Source organism: Grammomys surdaster, unplaced genomic scaffold (genome assembly GCF_004785775.1).
Source record: "Grammomys surdaster isolate TR1022 unplaced genomic scaffold, NIH_TR_1.0 485, whole genome shotgun sequence".
NCBI classification, from domain to species: domain Eukaryota; kingdom Metazoa; phylum Chordata; class Mammalia; order Rodentia; family Muridae; genus Grammomys; species Grammomys surdaster.
In genome coordinates, this window is record NW_021604904.1 from 47,433 (window position 1) to 74,690 (window position 27,258).

The window sequence follows — 27,258 nt, forward strand, 5'->3', positions numbered from 1 at the left end:
GAGTTGAAGTCTCAATGGGGAATAGTATACAGACAGAAATGGATGGCATATGGGAATAGACTGTGAAAATACCAGGGGTGGAAGGAGTGAGTAAATGGGAGAAAGACTGAAGAAGGAACGTCCAAAGCTATCAGTGTGTGATAGAAACCTACTAGCCAAAAACATATTTTTTTAAAAGGAAGTTAAATGAAGCTACTTTTCATACATGAGCAACACAACTCCTAGGTTTAGTTTTAATTTTTTTTTAACCAAAATTTAGTACCCGTGAGTTGTTGGCTAAGAAGTTCCCAGTGGTTTCCAAAACAGTGCAGCCTATTGTTCTTGGCTGCCCACTAGAGCTAGACACTAATACTCTATTGCTGGGGACAATGCACACTGGTGACAAGACTTAGAGAAATCAACCTCAAGCTGCCCAGGAAACTCTCTACTTTATGTCTAGCCTTCACCGTGCCAGAAGGTTCTATGCAGGGAGAGATGGCATCGATCATCTTGCCCAGTGCTGAACCCTGTGTGCTACAACTCCAGCCTGCCAGGAAAAAAAAAAAATGTGCCCACTGGCGTAATAGTGGCATGGTAGTTATGGGGGTTACCAATCGCTTTCCACTCATCTTTGAGGCTTGCTCGTTAAGACAGATTCTATGTCTAGTACTATAAACCTGGTCAAAAGACTAAGTCTGAGGATCTCATAGGCTGGCAGTGGGAAACCACTGTTGTTTTCCTAAATGTTCATGTTGCTCTACTGCCTTCTAAACAAGTATATTTACACTCATGGATTTGAGCTGCTCTGAATCTTGATCAGACAGCTTTCCTTTGTGTTGTGAGTTGTCATTAATACAGACATTGATAACTAGTAAGAATTGATTGACATGGACCTATAAAGGCTACAATTGGGAAACAGTATGTGAAGGCACGTGGCAGGTACATGATGACCTTGGATTCCAGAGCCCTGATTGACTCTTGGCTGACCTCTAATTGTCTGGTTGTCCTCTAATTATCACATACCAGTTGATTGCTTTCCAGCCTCCCTTCTGTCTCTTGCCTACTTTAGGATTTTTGTATGCCTGCTTTCTCTCTGATCATTCCTGAACGAATATAAGAAGCTATTTGGGGTAAGACTTCCGTTTTGAGTAGAGGTTAAATAAAGTTTAAATTTCCAAGACCTCCCTGGGAATTGATATCCTACTTGACAGCAAGAGATATGCAGGTGGGTAACTGATATCCTGGTTGGCAAGTTAAGACATGAATGTTAGGCAAGGCAAGTCTCCCACCACTTTTGAATACCCCAACCAATAGGAGCAACATAAGTATACAACAAAGACATGTTCCTAAGGAAGTCTTCTATCCCTAAATCTTGATTGGGGGAATAACTTGGCACAGATGTTTGTGAATTTCAGGTTTAAAAGCTCTGTAGGATCCTGGCTCGGGTTACAATCAGCTTCTGAGTCTGGTTTGCGGCACCGATCTCCCAGTCCTGGGACAAATGCTCAATAGACTATCCCACTCTGACTGAGATTGGTGTTTGTGTGGATTGTGAGGACTGTTGGACCCCAGCATCATATCCCACTGGGTGTCTCTTCTTTCTGGTTCCTTGCCATCTCTCAGCAACTCTTAAGAGTTCCACTGTGAGTACATGCGCGAGTGTATGTGTTACTGGTGAAAGGGCAGCCTGACGACTCCGAAAATTGAATACCACAGTAGCATGGAGTGTGACCTCATGGAGACTGACATCTGGGAGTCATTGGAAGATCTAGGTTACAAGGGCCCATTGTTGGACGATGGTGCACTGTTGCAGGCAGTCTCTGCTGGAGCCGCTTCCCCTGAGTTTACCAGACTCTGTGCTTGGCTAGTGTCTGAATTAAGAGTCCTCTGTAAACTAGAAGAAAATGTACAGGTAACTAACAGTCCAAGTGAAGCTGAAGAATTCCAGCTGGAGGGGAGTGGGCTACTAGGAGATATGTACTGCCCATATCCTTCTCTGACATCTGGGGATGTAACCAAGCGCCTTCTTGTTCAGAAGATCTGCCTCCTTTTGCTCACATACCTCATCTCAGAACTAGAAGCTGCCAGAATGCTCTGTATAAATGCTCCTCCAAAAATACTCAAGAAGGAGGCAGCTGAGAGGTCTTTCGAGAGTTGAAAGGCATATATATTACTCTAGGAATGTCTAAACCTACAGCCAGTATAATAACTATGTTCCAATTCTTCAGCAGGATTGAGAAAGAAACTAAAGGAAAGATTAGCAAAAGTTCCACCTAGTCATGTGGGAAAGTCGTTACTGAAGAAGCCAATGGGGCCAGCCCACTGGGAAAAGACAGAAGCCATTAACCGAGCCACAGCCAATGAATATGAAGTCTGGAGGAAGCTGCTAATCAAACGTTTGGATGTCACCATCCAGTCCTTTGGCTGATCTGACAGAGCTAAGAGTCAGACAGAAAAATTAGCTCAGGTTTACCAGCCAACGTGTTCAGTCTTGTCTCCTAAAGGTAATATTTCCGTTGTTCATCTTTGGGCTGCCAGACGAGACTTGTCAAAGATTTTAAGGACAAGCAGTGGGTCTATAAGAGAAAAGATTGCCTGTGCCATTAATAAGATGGTGATGGGCAGGGTGCCTGACAGATTGGCAGACCTAATGAAATTGAACCTTTGACCCCCAGAGATGCCACCATGGCAGAAAAGACAAGATGGCCCCAAGCAGCAAGCAGGAGGCCAAGGCAGAGAGAGAGGTGGTTATGAATATTCTTCATACGGAGGACAATGAAGTCATGAACGAGGAGGGAGAGGTGGATGTGGTGGCTATGACCATGGTGGCTGAAGGGAAGAAAGAGGGAATAATCATCAAAGAGGCTGGACAGGTGGAGGGAGAGGAAGTGGAGGTGGCTGCCAGGATGGTGGTTATCGAATGTCTTAGTTGGGTTCCTATTGCTATAATAAAAGCAACTTGAGGAGGAATGGGTTAATTTGGCTTATATGTCCTCCCCTTCCCCAATTCATTATGAAGAGAAGTCTAGGCAGGAACCTGGAGGTAGGCATTTAAGCAGAGACCACAAAGAATGCCTGCTTACTGGCTTGCGTCTCATGGCTTACTCAGCTTGGTTTTGAATATAACTCAGAGCCACCTGCCCTAAGGTAGCACTGCCCATATGAACTAGGCCCTCCCGTATCAATCCTCAATCAAGAAAATGCCCCACAATCTGCCTACAGTTCAGTCTGACGGAGGAAATGCCTCCATTGTGATCTACTTCTTCCCAGATGACTGTAGCTTGTGTCAAATCGGGGGAAAAAACAGGAACAAAACCAAAAGAAAATAAACAAAACAGCACGGAACCAAAGGAGAGGGAAGCAGAAAGAAAAATCAGGGGGAAGAATCAGAGGATTGAGAGAAAGACAAAAATACCTAAGCTAGGGAATCGGGAAGCAGTGGAACTCTATTTTTTTTTTTTGAGAATGTACAGGTACTTTATTGCTCACCTCTCACACAAACACCCCTCCAGCCACTTTCTTTCACAGCTTGACAGTGTTTACATGAACAAAATCCTGGCAGAAGCACTGAGGATTTCAGTATAGACGCGGAGAGTGACTCAGCCAGGCTTCTGTCTTCTGCAGCAATAACAAAGGGCCTCCTGCCCTAAGCAGGACTCGATCTCATTTCATAGCGCACTTCCGTCACAGAATGGTCTCCTGCCTAAAGCAAGCTAACTTGTATTTGCTGATCCAGTAGCATTAACTAGTGCATAAAACAGATGCCTGCTCAGCAAATTTCAAGTAAAAACAAGGTGGAAGGAGGAACTTGGTCTTGGATGAATGCAGTTCTGTCTGAGTTGCTATACTTAACTAAGTGCCTACAGATACACTGTTGCTTCTCAGAATCCTTTCATGGGCTCTACCATCACATTCCCATGGCTCTGCTGAACCAAGTTGATACATTGTCTTATATTGACTGACTGTCCCAAGTTGATACATTGTCTTATACTGACTGGCTGTCTCTCTTTTTCTAAAGATATCTACAAGTGACTCAGACTTTGTTATGTCTAACCCTCTCTGGGTCTATCCAGCATTCATTTTTCTCTCATGCCTTCTTTCTTGATACAAAACATGACCCCCCTCTGAGTCCCCTCAAAGATGGTCTGTGGCCTGTCCCAGACTCTCTCAGATCTTTCCCCACTCCTGAGCTCACATCAACAGATAGCATCCCCTATGAACCAGAGCACAATCTTAAAAACTGAACAACTACAACTGAGCTGTAAGATGTCGGACACACGGATATATCTACAGATGCTCTCTCACCTGAATATTGGTTTCTGGACCCGGAAGCAGGAGGCTTAGGCTGCAGCTTGACTTGGTAGTCGAAGACCCCTTCCACATTCCTCACTGCAATTCTTGATGAAAGAAACAGTCCATGGTTCTAAACTATTGACTGTTTATTGTGGGAAACGGATGCATACCATAACAATTTCTCAGGGTAGACCTGAGATTAAGTACCTTTTGCAGGGAGGAATGCTAGGAAAGGAAGCTTATTGGCTAAACCCTCAGGCCCTCTAGGTACCCCATTAGCATGGAGAACTCTGTGGTCACATTTCCTTATGTGGGAAGTGTGACATGTGATCCAGACCAGGAATTTGGCAGGGAGCAGGAAGGTGCTTATCATCTCAAGTGTGAGTTTCCAGGGTCTCAACCTGCTCTACCCTCCAAGGTTCCTGGCATGGTTTACCGTCCCACAGCTTCTTCTTTTCTTTTTTATTAAGGAGATGTGTCAATGGAATTACTGTCTATTGTTATTTGTAGTGAAATGTTAGGGTGGAGTGGAAGCATCAAAATAAAACACAGCATAGGCCAGAGTGGTAGCACAACATAAGCCAGAGGGGTAACAAAGGGTGGGGACTAGAGAGACAAGGGATTATTGAATCAATTAATTGTTCAGTAGATTGCACAGTTTGTGAGGGTATTAACATCAGTCTTAAACAATGTTTGATTAATCTATATAGACATCATGTTATTCTTACTATCATGTAAATTTCCCAAGTTCGGTAGCCATTTGGCTTTGGCAAAAGAGTTTATCTGTCTCTGGAAGGTCCCAAGTCTGTCTTCTGTGAGTCTCAGCATATGTTTGTCTCAGGAGTCTTCAGTCAGATGATGTGTCTGGATGAAGGCAGCTTCATTGCCCCAGGCAGGCCCAAGGAGATGGTGAGTCAGTCTCTGTCTGGGTCTGTGGAGGCAGTGCTTTTTCTTTTGTAGAGATAAATTTATAGAATAATCAAAGCAGAGGAGAAGAACCCCAGCAAGGAGATGTTTGCCAGGGTGGGTGGTGTGTGTTAGGTCTGTAATAGTTTGCTTGGGAGCTCATCATGATCTGTTTTTATGATCCTAGAAAATTGATTTAGTCCTGGAAGGCATCCTTTAAGTCAGGAGTCACCTGTTTTGTATTAAGGAAAGCAGAGGGAAGAGTTGAGGCTTTATCTGCTTTGGATGGCTGGGGAAGAAAATATCTTAATTATGTGTATGGGATAGGCAGTAACAGTTTGTCTGTAAAAGGAAACTGGCTGTTAATTAAGGACTAAATAATGGTTATCAGACAAGTTGATTTGACCTATGGGAGTAGAATAAGTATGATTTTTGAACCTTAATAGAAATTTTAAATAAGTTAAAAATTTTTAAGACAATTTTAGGTTAGAAGGCATGAATGTTAGGGAAAAGGCTCCAAGAACTCCCAAAAAGAATGTATATTCCCTGTTTATTAGACAAAATGGGCTTTGGTCACCCATATGTTGCCCTTGAGGGCGTAAGACTGGTTTGACCAAGCCCAGGGAGGGAGTGAGGACTGAAAAGAAAAAGACAATTACACAAAACTATAACATGACTCCAGCCAGTGCTGAGGTTGAAGCACATTTATTTTTTCCCGGTCTGCTTTTATATCAATCTAGGTACATCCAAAAGATGTGGTCAGTTCTCAGATCAAAGACAACGTAATCAAACAAGGCAATGAACAAAGAGATCACACAAGGTAATAATCAAACAAAGCAATTAACAAAGTCACTGGAGTCAATGGGTCTGGGGGCTTATCAGGATTACCAAGACAAAAGGAAAGTCACACATTCCTGGCTGTGTTTACCTTGATTTTTCCATTAGCCCAAATGCAAATACTCTTATCTGATCCTACTTCCTCCTCTGAGCCCAGTGACAGATACTTAACAAAATTCTATAAGCAGCACGAAGAGCTCTGCACATCTCCCCCTTTTTTATTTCATAAACAAGATTGTGTCTATCTTAGGTTGTTCTGACAAAAATGCCTTTCTTACCCATATTGGAATATGCATTTTCAAAAGCAATGCTATTCTGTCTTAGGTTGATAAGGCACTGTCCAGACACTTAGCCATCATTGACTGCCAGTCTGATAAATTAGTAATTCTGTTTGGGGATCCATTTTTAGTTTCAAGCCATGTGTTTTGTCCGCCAACATATTGATGTTGTTAAAAGCAAGTTTTATCACAATGGTCAGGGACAGAAGTATTCCCAGGACAAGAAGGACTAATATGATTAAGATATATAAGCCATTCTTAAAGTTTGACCAAGATAGAAATACTGACCTTAAGCTATGAATAATTTTATCAGCAATATCTGCAGCATCAAAGCTCAGTGGAGCAGCATTTTTTAAATTCATAATCTCTGTATGCAAAGTTAAAACATCCAGAGTTTTTAGAATTATGCCAAATACCCTGCAAGTGTCTTTCAACTTTTTTTCAATTATAGTGACTGTCATTGTAAATTCTAAAAATAACACAAATCCATTGGTATTTAGTATGACACTTGAGATGGCTTCTTACTCTTAAACTCTGAACCTCCTCTCCAATAATTTGAATTGTATCATAAAGAGCATCAATCCATTGTCCAAACACCTATCTAAATCCTCTTGAATACTCTGAGCATTAGTAACATTTTTTGCTAAATGAGTAACAAAAGTAGCTGTCTTAACTTCTTGTGACAAAGCAGTTACAGAAGCAGTTGTGCTAGATATTAATGTAATTAAAGCTGTTATAACAGCAATAATCAAGCCCTCTACCCTCTTGCTTCTGCTTAAAGCCTGACTCACTTCTTCCAGAATTTGCAAGTTTTTTTCAGGATACCAAGGTTCTGTAAAATTAAGGGGCAATAAAACAAAAGCTGGTTGATAAACGACCATACCAGACATGCCAGATTTCAATACACTAACACAATTAGAAAGTGTACAATCAACACAACTTACATTAAATATCATAGAAGAAACAAAAGTAATTTTAACATGACTAATTAATAAGAGATTAGAAGCCTTAACATACTTGCTAACATTTGTTCAACATCTAGATCCTGCCCCAATTTTATCTATTGTTAATATAACTTCATAGAGAGCTGCAGCTAACTTTCAGATATGCTGTTGGAAATGGCCTGCTTCTGAATGCCAAAGACCTATGGACATCTCCTTTTGCCCAGTGTTTGATTGATTTCCTGCCCAATCAATAATCCTTATATTATTGGAAACATCAACCATATTAGGGATTGATAATAACATTCTCTCCATTTAACAATTTTTTTAAATGCCTGTTTCACATTCTCTGTGGGTTCAGACTCACAAGGTCATATTCCATGAGGATCACGGGCAGATCCTTCATAATGTTTAGGCATGTCTATCTCTAGTCTTTGAGTTATAGTTTGTGAAATGTTCGTCTTCAAATTTTGAGGAAGCACAGAAATACACCCATCATTTGTACTATTCTAAGTGAAGCAAACAGGAATCCCATCACCAAATGCATTGAAAGTCATGGTCTTATTATAAGTTGATTCCTCTGTCCAGGGAGATCCAAGAAGTTGAGTATTATTACTGATCATGAGAATCTCCAATCTAGACCACATTGCTGGATATATCAGTGGTGTGTCAGGAGCATAGACCCAGTGGACTTCACTGTGTGCAGGAGCCATCATCATCAACAGTAAGGGAATCAGTAGGAACATGGGATTGTTCCATTTGTCACACCAGCCTCTCTGGAAGCCACTGCACCCCATTTTCTTCCTGTGGAAAAAAAACATAAGTGTGACCTCGTCCCCATATGAGTACAGGGTGGGGTCCATGCCATTGCCCTGCCATAGGATCCTTCCATTTCATTGAAGTATACACAGTGGAAGTGTGAGAATGCCAAAAGCACCCAGCAGCTGAGCATCCAAACTTTTAAAATTTTAAAATAAAAAGAGCATGGTATAAATAATTTTGTAGTGTAGAGGGATATAATTCTAATTCTCCCTTTTTTATTTTATGAAGATATTGTTTTAAAGTTCCATGGGTCCATTCCACAATAACTTGCCCTTGAGGATTATAAGGAATCCCAGTAATATGGGTAATATTAAATTGTCGACAGAAAGTATCAAATGCTTGACTGTAATAACCAGTTCCATTATCTGTTTTAATCTGACTGTAATAACCAGTTCCATTATCTGGTTTAATCTGATTTGGGACACCCAGCATAGAGAAATAATGTAGGCTATGAGTAATTACATATTTTAGTTGCTTCTCCTGTTAAAGCAGTTGCAACAAGAAAACCTGAGAAGGTGTCAATAGTCACATGCACATATTTTAATTTTCCAATATCAGAAGTATGAGTAACATCCATTTGTCCTAATTGATTAGGTACTAGGTTCAAGGATTAACACCATTATATGGTACAGGAAGAAACTGAGGACATTCAGGGCAAGTCGTTACAATTTTATATGCACATTCTTTAGAAATACCAAATTGTTGTCTCAAGCTATTACTATTTTAAAAATGCAAAGATTGAGAATGTTTAGATTAGTTCCTGTGTAAAACCTATAATCTGCCTGATATGCAAATCTGCTGTGGCACTATCCTCACTAAGGGGTCCGAACAATCCAGTATGAGCTCTTAAATGTCCTATAAAGTAAGGAACAGTTTGTTCTCTTAAATTAAGTTGTATTTAGCCTGACTGCATAGGGGTTGGTGTCAAAAGTATCCCCTCTCCAGGAAAAAGACATCGGGATGGGTATGGCCCTCATGCCTTACTGGACAACGACAGGGGGACTGGAGCCATTACAAGGTCCCCTTCAATTACTGGAGGTCAGGCCTCTATCCCCGCCTTCACAAGATTAGAATCACCACAGCCCTTCTATACTTAGAGAAGTGAGGAGATGTCAGGGGCAGCCCTGCTTACACACTGAAGGCCTAAAATCAGCCATAGGCCTAAAATCAGCCATAGGCCTGTCATACATGTATACTAACACCAAGTCTTGGGTCTCTGTGGAAAAACATTGAAACAGATGGCTATAAGCTATTGTAAACAGACAGCTTTTGTGGAAATTTACCAGCCTGGGTAGTCATAGACCTTGTAAATAGGTAGCCTTGGCAGATAATACCAACTTAGATAAGGACAAGTGAAGCATAGGCAGAGTCATAGTGATCTGTCCCCTGAACCTTCACCCAGCCGATACCCTGTTCTGAAAGATATCTGTATTCCCCCTGAACACTCATGCCCCAGTGTCCTCCCCTTCCCCATGTCCTGCCTTTTTGTGTTTATAACACCTGTGTGAATAAGTAAAAAATTACAATTTGAAAAAATAAATAAATTATTAAAAAAAAGAAAGAAAGAAAAGAAAGAAAAAATTAAGTTGTATTTGCATAAATAATTGCAAAATTTGAGAATTAGCAGTATCTAAAAAGGGAATGGTATCAAGCAATTGTAAACCATGAGCTATATATTGGCTATCAATATACAAATTAAAAATTTGATTTTTCAACATTTCAAAAACAGCAGTTATAGCACATAACTCAATTATATGTGCTGAAGCAAGGGAAAACTCAAGAGAATAAATATGTGATCCAATTACATATGCTGCTTTCCCATTGGATGAGTCATCTGTAAATACAGTAAGCACATTTTCTATGGACTGCATGTATAAATTTATAGGAAATACAAAAGCATGCATAGAGGTAAATTGTAACAACTTGTCTTTCGGATAATGACTATCAATTTTCCTGGAAAAGTTTGCACATGCAATAGGCCAAATTAATTGTTGTTTGGAATAAAGAATAAATACTTTATCAGGTAGTAATCAAACAAAGCAATAAAGTCTCCTGGAGTCACTGGGTCTGAGGGTTTATCAGGATTACCAAGACAAAAGGAAAGTGTAAACAAGGCTGTGTTTACCTTGATCCTTGCATTAGCCCAAATGCAAATACTCTTTCCTACTTCCTCCAAGTCCTTTCCAAATTTCTATAATCAGCACTAAGAGCTCTTCACACTGGTACAGCCCTGAATGGCCAAACTATCAAAGGTTTCCCATCAACACACAGAGAGCCCTTTTAGGGACTAAGTGGAAGCCAATCTCAACACCTATCTAATGCTTGCATACAAAACTGCTAGGACTACCCTCAGGCACCATCTGGTGTCACACCCTCAGGCCCTACCTGGTGCCATCCTTATACTTTTATGAAAGCAACCACTAAGCCCCTTTGGCATCAGAGGTAGAAAAATAAGTTTTACTCATTCAATACCAACTTTTTTCCTATTATAGTGCCTACCTGTGTCACTGATTCCCTGGGTCCATCTGATATCGTAACTGCCAGTGTACCTCTCTGCCCACTTCTAATGATGGTCTCAACTCATCTGCCTCTAGTTTTGATCCTCATGTATCTCTCAGAGAAGGCAGCGGCAGGTAATGGAGTACTCATGAGTTCACCATTGGAACAGTCCAGATGGCACTAAGATCCAAATGACCCAAAAACACATCAACTTCATCTTTCCAGAATACATGTTTACCAAAAGGTTGTTGTTCTTTTCATACCTTATATAACTTTGAGTTTGGTTCAGCAGGTAAAAATCACCAAGCTTGATGCTCAGAGTTCAATGCCTAAAGTGCACATGGTCAAAGAAGAGAATCAAGTCCCTACAAGTTGTTTTCTGACCTCCACTTAAATACTGTGGCACATGCACATGTAGTACACACACACACACACACACACACACACACACACACATACACATACACACACATTAATTAATTAATTAATTAATTAATTATTGTGGGTTTTGTTTGTTTTTTGAGACAGGATATTTCTCTGTGTAACAAGCTGTCCTAGACTCGATTTGTAGACCAGACTGGCCTCGAACTCAGAGATCCAACTGCTTCTGCCTCCTGAGTGCTGGGATTAAAGGTGTGTGCCACCACATCCAGAAATCTTGGATTTTTAAAAAAGAAATTTAGTAAGATAAGATCAGTACGGTCATTTATTCTTCCTCATAGCCTCAGCATCCCAGAGTCAGCCTATGCTCTCCACACTGGAGTTGACCTAAATCTCTACCATTATCCTTCCCTCTGCCTACTAAGAGCAGACCCTGAAAAATCAAGAAATGTTGCTTTAAAATATCTAATGCACCTTCAAAAGGAACTGTTACTTCATAAGGACTCACTGTGCACAGCTTGTTTGGAGGCTAAGATACAGGACGCCCACAGACTGGGATTAGAGAGTTTGACCCAAAGGTTCACCCATGTGCTCCATGCCTGCCCTGTGCCCTGTGGAAGACATGGATACTAATTACAGAAGCATACTGTATCCCAGTGGCCTTCCCTAAGGGTCTTAATGGGAACCCAGTAGGAGCCTTTGCCAGTTAGAAGCCTTCTGACAACTGGAATCTCCACATATTGGTAGTTCAGGTTGTTATATCATAAAACTTCTACAATTCCTTCACCAACGTACTGAGCTATTCTCCTCTAGTCTGGGAAATGATCTGCTAAAATATAGCTGTGGGTTTTCTACCCTTTTCCAAGCCATACATAAACAGGGAAAGTTGCCTATCCTAACCTCAAGTTGAGGCTCCTTTTAGAACTCTGTACACTCATCGGTGGTGGTGCACGCCTTTAATCCCAGTGCTCAGCAAGCAGCGGCAGGTGGGTCTCTGTGAGTTTGAGGCCAACCTGGTCTACAGAGTGAGTTCCAGGATAGCCAGGGCTACACAGAGAAACTATGTCTGGAAAACGTGGGGGGGCGGGACAGGGAGGGATGAAGGGAGGGAGGGAGGAAGGGAAAGGGGGAGAGGGAGAAGGAGAGAGGAAGGGAGGGAGAAAGGGAGAGAGGAAGGGAGGGAGGGAGGGAAAGAAGGAAGGAAGGAAGGAAGGAAGGAAGGAAGGAAGGAAGGAAAAAGGGAGGAAGGGAAGGAGACAGGAAAACTACATATATGAAGACACAGTACAAAACCAATCTAGGCTCAGGTGCTCCCCTCAGTCTCCTAGTGAGATTTTCATCCACTTCTACCAGAAACTCAGCGCCCACAGATCCTTCTTGCCATGCGATCTTCCAGTCCACACCTTTGGAATCCTTCGTGTTTTCCTTACTAATATTTTTCTCCTAATTAAAAAAAAATTAAACTATCTAGACTCTAGGGATCCAGAAATGACTCTGTGGTTAAGAGCACTTGTTGGTCTTGTGGAGGACCCAAGTTTTATTCCCAGAACTACATGGTGTCTCACAACCATGTGTAACCCTGTTTCCAAAGGACTCCTCTGTATCTTCTGACATCTTTGGACACTGTGTGCATGTGTTGCACAGACTTAAATGCAAGAAAAGCATTTAAATACATAAAATTTTAACACAATATAATCCTTAAAGAAAATATATATATATTCAACGCTGGGGCTGGAAAGATGGCTCAGTGGTTGAGAGCACTGACCTCTTCCAGAGGTCCTGAGTTCAATTCCCAGCAACCACATGGTGGTTCACAACCATCTGTAATGGGGTCTGGTGCACTCTTCTGGTGTGTCTGAAGACAGCAACAGTGTATTCATATACATAAAATAAGTAAATAAATCTTTAAAAAGAAAAGTCTTCAATGTCTGAAGTCATGTTTCGTGTATTATTCCAGTGAAATCTAAGAATTTGAATTCTGTCACGGACCACAATATTCACATCTGTGAGGGCTCTTTTCATGTGTTCAGCCACACAAATATAGAGTTTTACTTCTAGATTTGTTCTTCTGGACTCAGACATGGACAGTCTCGAGATAATGGTCACAGGTTCCAGTACAGTTTATCCCTCACTGTAGCCTTTGAAGAGTGTATTGTAGGTAGCCTGTTCACCTCGTCCACTGAACTCTTCAGCTTGGTCCACCAAAACCTCTTTGACTGCATCATATCCGTGGAGAACCACAACTCGGCGAGGCTTTAAGTACTTCAAATTAAGCCTGGCAGCCAGAGATTTTACTCTTTTGCCCGTGTTGTGGATGTTGCGACACAGACAGGGTCAATGTTAGGAGATAAGATTGGGAGTTGAAAACTCAACTAGACAAACAGGAGCAAAGGCCATCCTCTGTCCATGGGAGTATAAAGGTAGTATTTCAGCCTTGGCTATCACCCTGTCAATCCTCACTGGCCACCATGCTGGGTTCAGGGCTGCTCCTGGTGGCCATACTGGCCTGCCTGAGTGTCATGGTCTTAGCATCTGTCTGGCAGCAGAAAATCAGAGGGAAATTGCCTCCAGGACCCACTCCTTTGCCTTTCATTGGAAATTACCTACAGCTGAATTTAAAAGACGTATACAGCTCCATTACACAGGTATCACTGGATGAGAGGACAGATGGGACACGGGAGTACAAGAGTCTGTGGGATTTTGCATGTTTTTGTGGCAGGAAATTCATAGAGTAATCCAAAGTCTTATGTTAGTGGAGTTTAGAAGGCTAAAGAGCTATTTCAAGTCTTTGGCTTGTTGTCTGTTTGTTTTGTTTGTTTGTTTATTTTTCAATCATTTGTTTGTAGGCTATCACATAATCTGACCTCTGTGTACTGGTTCAGTTAGGTGAATAAGATATCTAATAGCCCCATCTACCCCACATCAGTTTAGTGAGCGCTATGGCCCTGTCTTCACCATCTACCTTGGGCCTCGCCGAGTTGTGGTGCTTTATGGATACGATGCAATCAAAGAGGCTTTGGTGGACCAAGCTGAGGAGTTCAGTGGACGAGGCGAACAGGCTACCTACAATACACTCTTCAAAGGCTATGGTGAGGAGGATGCCACGTTGGGGAACACGCCCAGGGAGTTGTTGTACTCATTTAAGTAGCCTGCCTCCTAACTCATCTCTCCCTTCAAGGCTGTAATGAGTCCTCTGATTCTCTCTATATATCCAGGTTGAATGTTCCCTCTATTGTGACCCTCCCTGGCCTTTCTGAAATCTGTGACTGTAGACAGACTTTTGCTACTTTGTGGATTCTTCTCTCTTTCATCCTCCTCCACTCTCTTCTTACATCCTTTCGACCTCCTAACACTAGGTAGGAGAGAAAAAAAAGATAGAGGTGAAAGGGGACAAAATTATTGTCCTGGTGATTAGGAGTGATGAGTTCCTCAGGGCAAGTTTGATCTGCACAGTCGGGATATCTAAGTTCTTCTTGCTGTTGTTTCTTTGAGCAAGACCACTTCACAAACCACAACCAACAGCAACCGATCAACAACCAAAACCCACCTCTCAGGCCTCTAACATTTATATACCCTCTGAGGACTGACTCTCCAGAATTCCAAGTGTCACACACTCTCAGAAACTATCTGCAGCTGAGAAAATCGCACCCCTGCTAGAGCGTAAAGCAAATCACAGTCCTCTACTTCGAACCGTCGGAAGAAACCCCATATCCCATGCCTGTGATTAAACAAAAACATATTCCCCAGACTGGAGAGATGGCTTAGCAGTTAAGAGCACCAACTGCTCTTTCAGAGGTCCTGAGTTCAATTCCCAGCAACCACGTGGTGGCTCACGACCACCTATAATGGGATCTGATGCCCTCTTCTGGTGGGTCTGAAGACAGCTACAGTGTACTCATATAAAATAAATAAATGAATCTTTTTTTAAAAAATTATAAGATATATTTTTAAAAACCGTATTCCCATAATATTTCAGTATTTTTCAAGAAACCAAAATGCTCACTACATGTGACCGTTGTTCCTGGCTGCTCTCTAACCCGATGTGTCTCTTCTCTTTCACAAAATGTCCTCCTTCTGTGTATCTTTTTCTCTTAGCACCTCTTGACGTTCTCCTAAATTGACTACTCCTTTTTAATTTAGGTGATTTTTTTTATCTTCTTTAAACATTTTAGGTTCTCTTATCTTACTTGTCTGTGTATGAGTGTTTTCCTGTGTGGATGTATGTGTACCATGTGTGTGCCTGGTGCCAGCGGAGGTCAGAGAGATCATCAGTCTGTATAAAGTGGGACTCAGAGAGAGTTGGGAGCCATTGTGTAGATGCCTAGACCGGAACCCCAGTCACCTGCAGAACAATGAGTGCTCTTAACCACTGAGCCTTCTCTCCAGCCCCTGATACGCTTTTATCTTTTTGTCTTCACCTTCTACATTTCACCAAAATTCTTTCCCTTTTCTTCCCCTGATTTGAGACTCACAAACATTTGCTTCTCCATTTCCTTCTTTCACCTGCTGTGACAGCCTCTTCAGACAGCCTCTGCTTCTCTGTCTCCCTGGTTTTTATTTGTTTATAGCCCAACTCAGAATCACTCTCAACCTTCATTTTCACCCCAGATTTTGGGCCCTTTATCCTTTGTCTTTGCTCATCTACGTGTTCCAGTGTTATGAAACCTGGGATAAGTGGGGTGCCCAACCCCAGATGGTACTGATAGCCCAAAGAATGACCCATACAACTCATATTAAGGAGAAAAATGAGCTCATTAGGGGTCAATTATGCAGTGAGGAGCAACTGTCAAATTGAACAACGTACTAAAGTCACAGTACCTTCTAAGCCCCTATTTCATGAAGCTCAGTCTACAACAGAACTGACACAAATGTGGGCCTTGACAAAGGTGCTGCAAGTGCCCGCAGACACATTCACCCTCTGTATGTTTTTAATTATTTTATTTTTAATTATGTGTATTCATCGGGGCCATGAGTTGACATAACGACAGAATGAAATGAAAATCATTTTAACCACATGCAGACAGCATCAGTTGCAGGCCTCAGGCACATTCTACTGATGCCTCTGGGTCCTTCTTCAGCCTCAGTCTACCTCTCCCCACCTTCCACGTTCTTATCTCTACAGGCCTGACATTCAGCAGTGGGGAGCGGGCCAAACAACTCAGGCGCTTCTCCATATCCACATTGAGAGATTTTGGCGTGGGAAAGCGTGGAGTGGAGGAACGGATCCAGGAGGAGGCGAGCTGTTTGATCAAGATGTTGCAAGACACTCATGGTAAGCAAGAGACCTTTAAGTGTTTGGGCAAGTGAAGGAATATCCCTGACACTGAAACCCTATGGGTTGTGGAGAAGGAGTGCGGGGGAAGACCACCTACCAAACCATCCCAGGAATATGATGCTGAGAGTTTGGTGCCTCACTACAACGTTCATACCATCCGCTAACTCTTCTCACTCATAATCTCAACGTCTTCTCAATAATGTCACCCTTCTCAGGAGCCCCCATTGACCCCACCGTCTACCTGAGCAAAACAGTCTCCAATGTCATTAGCTCCATTGTCTTCGGGGAGCGCTTCGACTATGAGGACAAAGAGTTCCTGTCACTGCTGCATATGATGAGTCAAATGAATGAATTTGCAGCTTCACCCAATGGGCAGGTAACAGACCCCACCTCTGCCTATTGGTCTTTAGCGTTCCACACTGATCACACCCACAAAGGGCAAGGACCACCCTAACTCTCATCTCCACAAACATAAGCTCCCCTCAAAACCAGCCTTTACCCTCAGACAACTGAACCTGTACATCAGAATCCACAGGAGCTCTCCAGTAATCAGAACCTAATGACATCTGGATATCTCAAATAGCCTGAGAACAAAGCCCTCTGCTTGACTGTCTTCCGTGGGCAGGTTTCCCCAGCTCAACCTCTAACAAATCCTCTGTGTGATCTTCCTGAAAGTTGAGACACCTGCCCAAGGGAGACAACAAGTGACGACCTCAGGCCCCCTCCTCCATTCCTGAACACCTACCTGGTTCTGCAAAACCAAGGCCAGTAAAGTTATTCAGTCCGTACACACTGCTCTCCCAAAACATCCCACTGGCACAATGGCACAAGAGTCACCTGCTCGTCCCATATAAATTCAGGAATGAGTAGACAGGCACCTCAACCAAGGCAATCAAGCACAGACCTCTAGACGGACTGTTTTCCTAAACACCATATAAGTGTCTCCCGGCCACATGCAGCTCACATCAAAGCAATGTCTGACGGGTGTGTCCCATAACACCTGAACCATCCCACGCTGAAGACCTGACTATGTAGAAAACAGATTCTCATCTCAAACAAGTATTAAGACAACTAAACTTAGCCCTCCCAGATGCCTAAACATCTGGATCCATGAGTCACCATGACACTCCTGGCCTGAAGAACTGAATGACACTAGAAGTCTGGAGTAATGATCTGATCCAAAAATCGGTTAGACAGTTAAATGTCTACTAGTGTCCCCTTTTGATCCACCTCATCTGGATTGTAGAACAATGACCCTCATTCTTTAAATCACCTGGAAAATTGCCGTCTCTGGGGCTCCAGCAACAGTTCAGTGGTTTAAGAGCATGCACTTCTCATCCTGAGGACCTGAGTTCAATTCCCAGTACCTATGCTGGTCATTTCACAGCTCTAGGGGATCTGACTTCAGACACTTATACTCATGCACATGCACATAATTTAAAGAAAGATAATAATAATAAATAATTAACAACAAAATGAATGCAAAAAGTTCTTTAAAGAATAAAGTAGAGTTGCTGTTTGTTGCAATCCAGCCTCACATAAATACATTAGCACCTGGACAGATGCCTTGAGACAAGTCCACTCTCACTGGACATGGCCACTGACAGGTCTCATTCCTATTTTTCTCCTCTCACCCCCAGCTCTATGACATGTTCCATTCAGTGATGAAGTACCTGCCCGGACCACAGCAAAAGATCATCAAGGACAGTCAGAAACTAGAAGACTTCATGGTCCAGAAAGTGAAGCAGAACCACAGTACCCTGGACCCCAACTCCCCACGGAACTTCATTGACTCTTTCCTCATCCAGATGCAAGAGGTGATCCCAACATCTGGGGCTGGGGCATCTAAAATGGGGCAGCTGGAAATCACCCTAGAAAAGAAGGAGGAACCCAGGCCCATTACGCTTTCATGACGCTCCTCAAAGTCCAACCATAGTTAAACGTCATTCTTCCATCTGCTGATCCTTGTCCAAACCAGGATATGGGCAAGCAAATTGCCATGCCAACCAGTATCCCAGCATTCCCCTGCGAGACACTGTTCTCAGTACATCCTGCTAATCACCTACTTAGCATGCACTGAAGCTACTGTGGAAGATCCTGTGGAGGCTAAATTTCACAAAGAGAGAAAGTGTGCTCAGAGTTGCGTGCTGATTTCATGCAGGCAGAAAACTGTGCATCCTTGCCTCGATGGCTCTTGGACTTTTGTCATTAGCTACTTGATCTCTAGCATTTCATGTCTCCATTAGGAAATACACATCAATGCATATCAGTGGTCCTAGCAACCTGGATTTTTTTATGTGACATCAAAGTGCTTCTTTCACAGCTGAGAAGAAAGGACACGGAATTCTGTTGCACATGAAGGTCAAGGGTCTGGTTAGAAGCTCTTCTATGAGCTGTTTGAGGGAGGAGGAGAGACTGACGTTAAATTCTGGTCTGTGTCTCAGATCTATCTTTAATCACACACTCCATCATGGCATCTGGGGAGTTCTTTCCCACAGTCCTTACCCCGTACTCTCTAAATATTTCAACCATGAAACGAGTGAGAGACAGTCACCTAGTCAGAGAAATGAGCAAAGCTTTTTATGCAAACCCAAGACTCCACACAAGACCTGGAGATTACCTTTCCCACCATTGGTCTGAACCCTTTGAGAACTAGATCCAAAGAAAAGACCAGAAGTGGTGCCTGTTGGGTCCCTCTCCTCCATGAGGAAATTAATCCACAGTTGATGGCTGTTGAGAAAAGAGGAAATCATATTCCTTAGCAGTGTGGCTACTAATAAATTGCCCTTTCTCAGGTAAAGAACCCCTCACCCACACTCATTCAGCCAAGCCTAGTTATAAGCAGTTGACCACACCCAAAGAAAGCAGGAAAATAGGAAGGAAAGTTATTAGGAATAAGAAAGGGTTCAACAAAATGGAAAATAGAAGATAATAGAGGGGACTATGTTTAAAGTGCCCTTCACATATATGTCTAAAAAAAATGAGGACTCAAAATTCAGTAGGTATGGAAGGGGATCCATCTGGAAGGGTTTGGAGGAGGGGTGTGAATGTATTAACAATACAGTAATTGAAACTCTCAAAGAATTAATAAAAATATTTATAAAACAATGACTAGAAAGTTTTAGAAAATTAAAACCTTTAATGTCCCCCAAGGGGATGACAAAATGATAGATTTGTGTCTCTCTCTCTCTCTCTCTCTCTCTCTCTCTCTCTCTCTCTCTCTCTTTCTCTCTCTCCCTCTGCAGGAGAAAAGTGTTAATTCAGAGTTCCACATAATGAACCTAGTGATGACATCATTAAACCTCTTCTTTGCTGGGAGTGAGACAGTCAACTCCACACTACGCTATGGCTTCCTGCTACTCATGAAACATCCAGATGTGGAGGGTGAGGCTGGCTATGTGACAGGGAATTTGGGAACCCCAGATGCTCCAACCTCTTCCAACCTGACAATGACCCTCACCTCTCCCAGGTCCCTGGATACTCAGACATGCCCTGCTATACAAAGACAGGGGCATATTAAATGTAAAAACAGAGTTCTCACTAACTGTTAAAATATTACACATTCCCAAATTGATGTCCCATTGGCTGCCAGATCCCTGCTCTCTGGTCCCTGCCCTGACTCCTCCTTCTTCTCCCCACCATGATTCTGTCATGAAAAAAAGATAAAAGGACCCTGGCCAGCATTTAGGTGTGGAGATATGTTTTGAATGGTCTATATGCATGTCATTTGCAGAGACATGTAGTGTAGTACATACAGCGTTACACATGTGTTATACATACAGCGTTGCACCTGCTCTGAGGCCTCTGGACTTTTAAAACCATCCCATATCCCCTTGTCTTCCAGCCAAGATCCACGAGGAGATTGATCGGGTAATTGGCAGGAACAGACAACCCCAGTATGAGGACCATATGAAGATGCCCTACACCCAGGCTGTGATTAACGAGATCCAGAGATTTTCTAACTTTGCTCCCTTGGGCATTCCTCGAAAGATTATCAAGGATACGACCTTACGTGGCTTCTTCCTCCCCAAGGTGCAGCCATGCCCATCCATCTACAGCTATCTAACTCCACTCTGCCTTCCCCCAACTACCATGACAATCTCACCAGGGTCCTCTGATTAGATTACTGTCACCTCTCCTAGACTTAGTGCCTCTAGAGATGCATCCACATGTCCCCAACTTCCTGTCCATTGCTTTGAACTCCAAGTTCTATCTGCTCTTCTACCTTGCTACCTTCCAATCTCTCAACTCCTGGGCTGGAGGCAAAGGTGTCACTGTAACAGCCTATCTCAGAACATGAACCCCATGTAGCTTCAAATCATCTACTCCTGATGGAACACTTCACATCCCCTCAAAACTCATATTCCTTAATGCCTTTCCTCAGGAGACCCCCCCCCCAACTCTGTGCCTTTCAGTTCTCTTCATTTGGATCCTAACACCTCTTAGAGTCCTTTCAAATCTCCTTCTTTCCCTCTTCCAGGGCACTGAAGTGTTCCCTATACTAGGTTCTCTGATGATAGACCCGAAGTTCTTCACTAACCCCAAAGACTTCAACCCCCAGAACTTCCTGGATGACAAGGGACAGTTGAAGAAGATCCCTGCTTTTCTGCCCTTTTCCACTGGTAAGAAAACACTGGGTTGCTGGACCACTACTCACAGCAGCAGGGGTAGCTCATGCCAGCTCCCCTCTCAGAGATGCTGCATCAAGCCAACCAGGTGCAACCTCTGTACCTCTCAAGCACCAGACATCCTGGATGCAGGTCAAAGAATCAATGGAATCAGTGATCTCTTTCAGAGAGCAGGGTCAGGGGGAGAGGGGATTGGCATCTTTCCCAGGTCATGCTTGGGCAAGCAACAGACTCTTTTTTTTTAATGCAGTTGTAAATGATTTTTTGATTTTCTTTATTTTTTTAAATAATTTATTTAATGTGATTGGTGTGAGGGTGTCAGATCCCTTGGAACTGGGGCTACAAACAATTACGAGCTGCCATGTGGGTGCTGGGAATTGAAACCTGGGTCCTTTGGAAGAGCAGACAGTGCTCTTAACCACTGAGCCATCTCTCCAGCCCCATATTCAGACTGTTTAAAAGGGGACAACAGCCAGGTGGTGGTGGCGCACGCCTTCAATCCTAGCACTCAAGAAGCAGAAGCAGGTGGATCTTTGAGTTCAATGCCAGCCTGGGTCTACAGAGTAACGTACAGGAATTCAAGGCTACACAGAGGAAACCCTGACTTAAAAAACTAAAAATAAATAATGATAGATAGATGATAGATAGATAGATAGATAGATAGATGCATAGATACATAGATGATAGATAGATGATTAGGTAAATAAATAAATAAATAAATAAATAAATAAATAAGACCACAGCAGAGCATCCACATTTGAGAGTATAGTTGGTAGTCGGTAGAAGAAACATCTGGACTTCTCATTGCTCCAGCTTACAATGGGTTATCCCACTTTGTGTATAGGAACACTGGGGTTCTCAGAGGCTTAGGCACTTTTCCTAACGATCTTTCATGCTCCAGTGTAGAAGCCCCTTCTCCCTAAGAGAACACTGGGTACTGTGAGGCAAGGCAGCAGTGAGAGCTGCCTCCACCCCTGTGCTCCTTCCCTCTCTCCTCTTCAGGGAAGCGATTCTGCCTGGGAGATGGCCTGGCTAAGATGGAGCTCTTCCTGTTCTTCACCATAATCTTGCAGAACTTCCGTTTCAAGTTCCCAGCGAAAATAGAAGACATCAATGAATCCCCCAAACCCTTAGGGTTTACCAGGATCATACCAAAGTACACCATGAGCTTCTTGCCCATCTGACTCTGGGTTGAACCAAGGTGGGCAAGAGGGAGGAAGAGCCTGGAGTGATGCCAGAAAAAAGGTGGAGTAAAGAGAAAAGATGAAGACGGGTTAAGAAGGGACCACGCACATGGAAGAAACAGAAAAGACTAGTCCCCTTGGTAAAATTGTAACAGTAATAATAAAAAGAAAGAAACACGAGTGTGCAGCAGTAACAATGGCTGTCACTCATTGAACAAGGGTCACTCGCCTCTGAAAAACTGTCCCATCCTTCTCTCCTTCAGTACTCTAAACAAGAGCAACATGTCCCCAAGTACAGGTCACAAAGATAGAGCTTACAAATTTGAGTCTAAACTGAGGTTTAAAAGACTCAGTTTAGCTAAGTTTGAGGCATAGGACTCTATCCCCAGAGTTCAGGAGGCGGGGGGGTCGTGGATCTCTAGGAGGCCAGCCAGGATAATACAGTGAGAACTTATCTCAAAAAAGCAGCAACAGCAACAAAAACAACGTCGTTTAAATTGAGTTCTCGTAGACCATAAGAGTCCAACACGTACTTAAACACAGATCTGTATCCACAGCCATTTGGTCAGGTTTTTTGTTATCGTTTTATTTACAGATTGTGTTTTTTCTTTTTGTTTTGCACACCTGTCTGTTTGGAATATCTAATTTACATTTACTTATTAGTGTGGGTGGTAGAGCATGCCATGGCTCACATGTGGAGACGAAAGGACAACTTTTGGAAGTGGCGTCTCTCCTTACAACACATGGGTCCCAGAACCCAAATTCAGGTGATCAACCTTGACAGCAAGCACTTTCACCCACTGAGACATCTAACTGGCCCACTTAGACAGTTTAGGCAATTTCTTCCTTCTGTCCTTTCTTTCTCTCTTTCTTTTTAATATTATATATATATGTGTGTGTGTGTGTGTGTGTGTGTATATATATATATAATAAATATATTATATATTTATATTATCTAAATATATATTATATATTTTTATATATTTATATATATTATAGGTGAATATACAGATTATATATATTAATATATTATATATTATATATTATATATTATACATTATACATTATACATTATACATTATATATTATATATTATATATTATATATTATATATTAATATATATATATTCACCTGCATGCCAGGGAGGGCACCAGACATCAGATCACATTACATATGGTTATGAGCCACCATGTGGTTGCTGGGAATTGAACTCAAGACCTCTAGAAGAGCAGCCCGTGCCCTTAAATGCTGAGGCATCTCTCCAGCCCCCTAGACAGCTTCTAAATGTCACCCTTTCCTCAAGTGAAGCAACAAGGACTTGAGGTATTATTCCGTACACCGAAGAATCCTGTCTGAGGCATTTTTTTCCAAGCCCTGGCAGGCAACTGATCTAGCTCTAATACACACTTTCCAACAGTCTTGCTTTCTCATGCACACCTTAATCACCTGACCGCCTGTTGTGCCTCACCCCTGCGCCAAAGTAAGGCCACTGTGTCTGACTCAGTCTGGGGGATAAAAATCACTTTGACAGAAATCCAGGAGAACATTACATTATTATAAATCATCAAGGATGTGTGTGATGTGCGTGTTTTCAAGCATAGAGTGCACATTGGCCGTGATTGCCCATTCTCCTCAGCCATATCCCCGTGTACTCTTCATAAGTTTGTGAAGGTAGGGGTCTCTGGGGCTCAGATAAAGGGCCCAACTAAAAGTCTTCTAGTCTCCTGCCTGCTCCCACATGACTCAGTGTAAAACCGATACATCAGCCTGGGATCCTTTTTCTTCATAAATTAAATGCTGAATATAGAGATGAAGAGATATCAGATTAAAGAGATTGCCACCTGTGACGGCTATTCTTGGCTGTCAACTTGACCACACCAGGAATTAACTAAAGCCCAAGGGCTGGGCACAACTATGAGGATTTTTTTTCTTGACTGAATCATTTGAAGTGAGAAAACACATTCTAAATTCAAATCTTTGGAGGTGGAAAGGTTTACCTTAAATCCAGGCCACGCCTTCTCTGGATGCCTATATAAAAAATATAGAAGAAGGAATCTCTTGTTCTTTGGCTGCTGGAGATCATTCTCACTGGCAGGTATATTCCTTCACTGGCATTAAAAACTACTGCTCTGGGATTCCAGCACATACTGAAGACTGAGACATCCAGCCTCATGAACTAAACAACTAGTGAATTCATATACCCTTTGATGGCAGACAACCATTGTTGGATTAGCTGGACCACAGCTTGTAATTTATTCATATATATTACATATATACATGTATATTATACATATAAGATATACATTTGTATTTATATATTAGATATATCTAATTTATACATGTGTGTTATATGTAATATATTTGTATTTATATACTAGACATACCTAACTTATATATGCGTTCCATACATATAATATAATATATAGAGGGTGTGTGTGTGATTCATTCTATCAGTTCTGTTTCTCTAGAGCAGTGCTTCTCAACCCTCCTAATGCTGTGACCCTTTAAAACAGTTCCACATGTTGTGGTGACCCTCCAACCACAAGATTATTCCATTGCTACTTCATAACTGTAATTTTGCTAGTTATGAATTGCAATGTGGGTATCTGATACACAGGACATCTGATATGTGACCCCGGTGGGACTTGTGGCCCACAGGTTGAAAACCACTGCTCTATCGAACCCTGACTAATACTTATTGTTTCTAGAGCGACAGAAGTGTAAGGGTGAATTTTTTAAATATCTGGAACAAGCTTTTAATTTGCCAACACCTCCAGTTACTGAAGTTTCTCAGAGAGGCTTAGAAAATACTGGAAGCCCAAGGTGTGTGCTGTTTAACAAACTCATGAAGGCAAATGTATTTGATTATCCTGATTCACCTACTGTGAAAAGCAAGGAATCTAGTTATTCTGTACATAAAACGTTTGACAATTGGTGGGAAAGTAAGGAAATGATGGTGTGGGTTGGTTGCTCCTAGTATCTCTGGGTAAAAGGGGGAAAAGTAACCTCTGTGATAAAATTAACTGCTTTCTAGCATCTCAGAACACAGTGAAGGAAAATAACTAAGTTATAATATTGTCAAGCTCCAGGTGCACATAAACACTCTAAAGTATTGGATTTTCTGCTTCTGACTGAAGAAATTAGTCCTTCATTGTCATCAGTGACTTTCCCTGAAGGAAATCCCAGACAAGACACATTGAAGTCCCTCAGGACCCACCAACAGTTGCCTTTAGGACCACAACCAGACTTAAGACAAAGCAAGCAGCTAGAGAGGAGGTAGAAAGGTGTGCCACATTACTAAAGAGAATAATGAATTTGCTAATTCATTCAAGCAGAAGTCTGGGGAAATCTATATAGGAATGGATTTTAAGGGTGTGGAATCATTATTTAAGGGTGCGGAAGAAAGATAAAACTGGATCCACTTGATCTATTCATATTGCTGTGGCATTCAAATCCACTGGGAAAAACCAAAACCTTTTAATCAATTCAAACTTAGTTTAAATGAATTTTTGTTCTTAGAAAGGACAGCAGCATTAAAGCCAAACAGCATGCTGCACAGAAGTGAAGTTAAGGTAGACTTTATAAAGGCACACATCAAAACGCTGTATGCAATCCACAGCTGTGCAGGAAAATTGTTTTACTTTCCTCAGATTTGTCTTCTTTCCTACTGTATAGTAATAAAAAGGTCCTTTCATCCTTTTCCCACAGAGTAAGCAGAAGCGTATGCAGATTTCACAGAAGCAAAGGCAGTGTTAATACCTCACACCCCATTATCCTGTCTATCTCACCTGCAGGACACTAAGGTCTCCCAAGCACTGCAGAGCAAAAGGTCAGTAGGCCTTAAGGGATGCCTGCTCTGGATCTTCAGTCTTCACAGGGGACCTGTGTAAAGTATTGTCCAGATCTGAGCACTGACGGTCTAAAACCTGGGATGGCGCAGTTCACTGCTGGGCAGACAAAAACAGGACTGTCTTGGTTAGGGCTAGCTGTCACATACCCACAATATGGGATCTGAGTGGAGATTCTGGATTTAATCTCAAAGCTCACACAGATGTTTTTGTCTTTGCTTTTGTTTGAGTGTCAAAATTTTGTTTGGCTGGTTGGCTGAAGCATTTGTGAAAAGACGGCCTACTGAAAGGAGCCAGAGATGCCTGATATCCCTTGGCTTAGTGTTGTTGAAGGGATTTTTTTTTTTTTTTTTGGTTTTTCGAGACAGGGTTTCTCTGTGTAGCCCTGGCTATCCTGGAACTCACTCTGTAGACCAGGCTGGCCTCGAACTCAGAAATCCACCTGCCTCTGCCTTCCAAGTGCTGGGATTAAAGGCGTGCGCCACCACTGCCCGGCTGATGAAGGAATTTTTAAGGCTCAGGGGAATTGCATTGGTCGTGTGGGTCATCTGTGTAAAAACCTAATCCTCCACAGTGGGAAGACCCAGAAGACAGGCCCTTCACTAATCCTATAAGATGCAAAACGGTGAGAGGGGCATCAGCACATCTGAAGAGCTTCACTGTCTCTCTTTCCTTTGTACTGGACCTTAGGGTTTGATGGACTGCCCCTTAGTTGGATGAATGAGATGCCAGGGTCCCAAAGTAGCAGGGGGCAAGTGGCAGCACTGAACTTCCAAAGGCAAGGCGATTTTAGCTATCATAGTGGGCAGCGTAGACAGAGCAACGTTCATAATGGCTTAACCCATAACACTCAGCACAGGAAAATGATTTCTATGACGGTGTGACTCCTATAGACGCTTGGTGCTAGCTAGTTGATCATGGTGTTTCCCAGGCATAAAACAGATAAGAAGCATGCTGCACTTTTTAAACATATGAACAGGAAACTTCTCCAACCAAAGAGAACAGGCTTCCCGAGCCTCTCTGCTGCCTCCCTCCTCATTTTCACAATTCCCTGTGGGAGGAATGTGACACCGGATCGTACTGTGGTGCTGGAGAGCTCTTGAACACAGCGGTTGTGCCTACGGTAGGGACGGGGAGATGTGGGTGATGCTTCAGGGAACTGTTTATTCACCAGCCTCTTCTGCCAAGACAGTGGTCCCTAAAATAAGATCATATATGTGAGTACACATACACGTGCACACACATCTATTCACACATACATACACACATACATACATTCATATACATATACACACATACATGCATGCATGCATACACATGTATGCATACATAGATATACTCACACATGCACACACATATACATACACACACACTCATAAACATACA

The 27,258-nt window shown here is 42.4% G+C and overlaps 1 protein-coding gene and 1 pseudogene across 1 annotated transcript; both read left to right on the plus strand.

The window, feature by feature from the left end:
• The first annotated feature begins 1,699 nt into the window (after nucleotides 1-1,699).
• Nucleotides 1,700-2,908, plus strand: LOC114633003 (annotated as a pseudogene).
• Nucleotides 2,909-13,358: 10,450 nt separating this feature from the next.
• On the plus strand, nucleotides 13,359-22,247 carry LOC114632997 (cytochrome P450 2A12). The gene is made up of 9 exons (XM_028781601.1): nucleotides 13,359-13,581; nucleotides 13,863-14,025; nucleotides 16,059-16,208; nucleotides 16,427-16,587; nucleotides 17,852-18,028; nucleotides 19,457-19,595; nucleotides 20,056-20,243; nucleotides 20,692-20,833; nucleotides 21,842-22,247. The coding sequence occupies exons 1-9, from the start codon at nucleotides 13,405-13,407 to the stop codon at nucleotides 22,021-22,023; spliced, it is 1,479 nt and encodes a 492-aa protein (XP_028637434.1). The 5' UTR covers nucleotides 13,359-13,404; the 3' UTR covers nucleotides 22,024-22,247.
• Nucleotides 22,248-27,258: the final 5,011 nt, after the last annotated feature.

What these genes read in the sequence shown, in the direction of transcription:
- LOC114632997 (XM_028781601.1), top strand. Translation starts at nt 13,405, where the DNA reads ATGCTGGGTTCAGGGCTGCTCCTGGTGGCCATACTGGCCTGCCTGAGT. An exon ending in TACACTCTTCAAAGGCTATG is followed by an intron (nt 14,026 to 16,058) that starts GTGAGGAGGATG and finishes TTATCTCTACAG; the next exon opens with GCCTGACATTCAGCAGTGGG. An exon ending in TCCTCATCCAGATGCAAGAG is followed by an intron (nt 18,029 to 19,456) that starts GTGATCCCAACA and finishes CTCCCTCTGCAG; the next exon opens with GAGAAAAGTGTTAATTCAGA.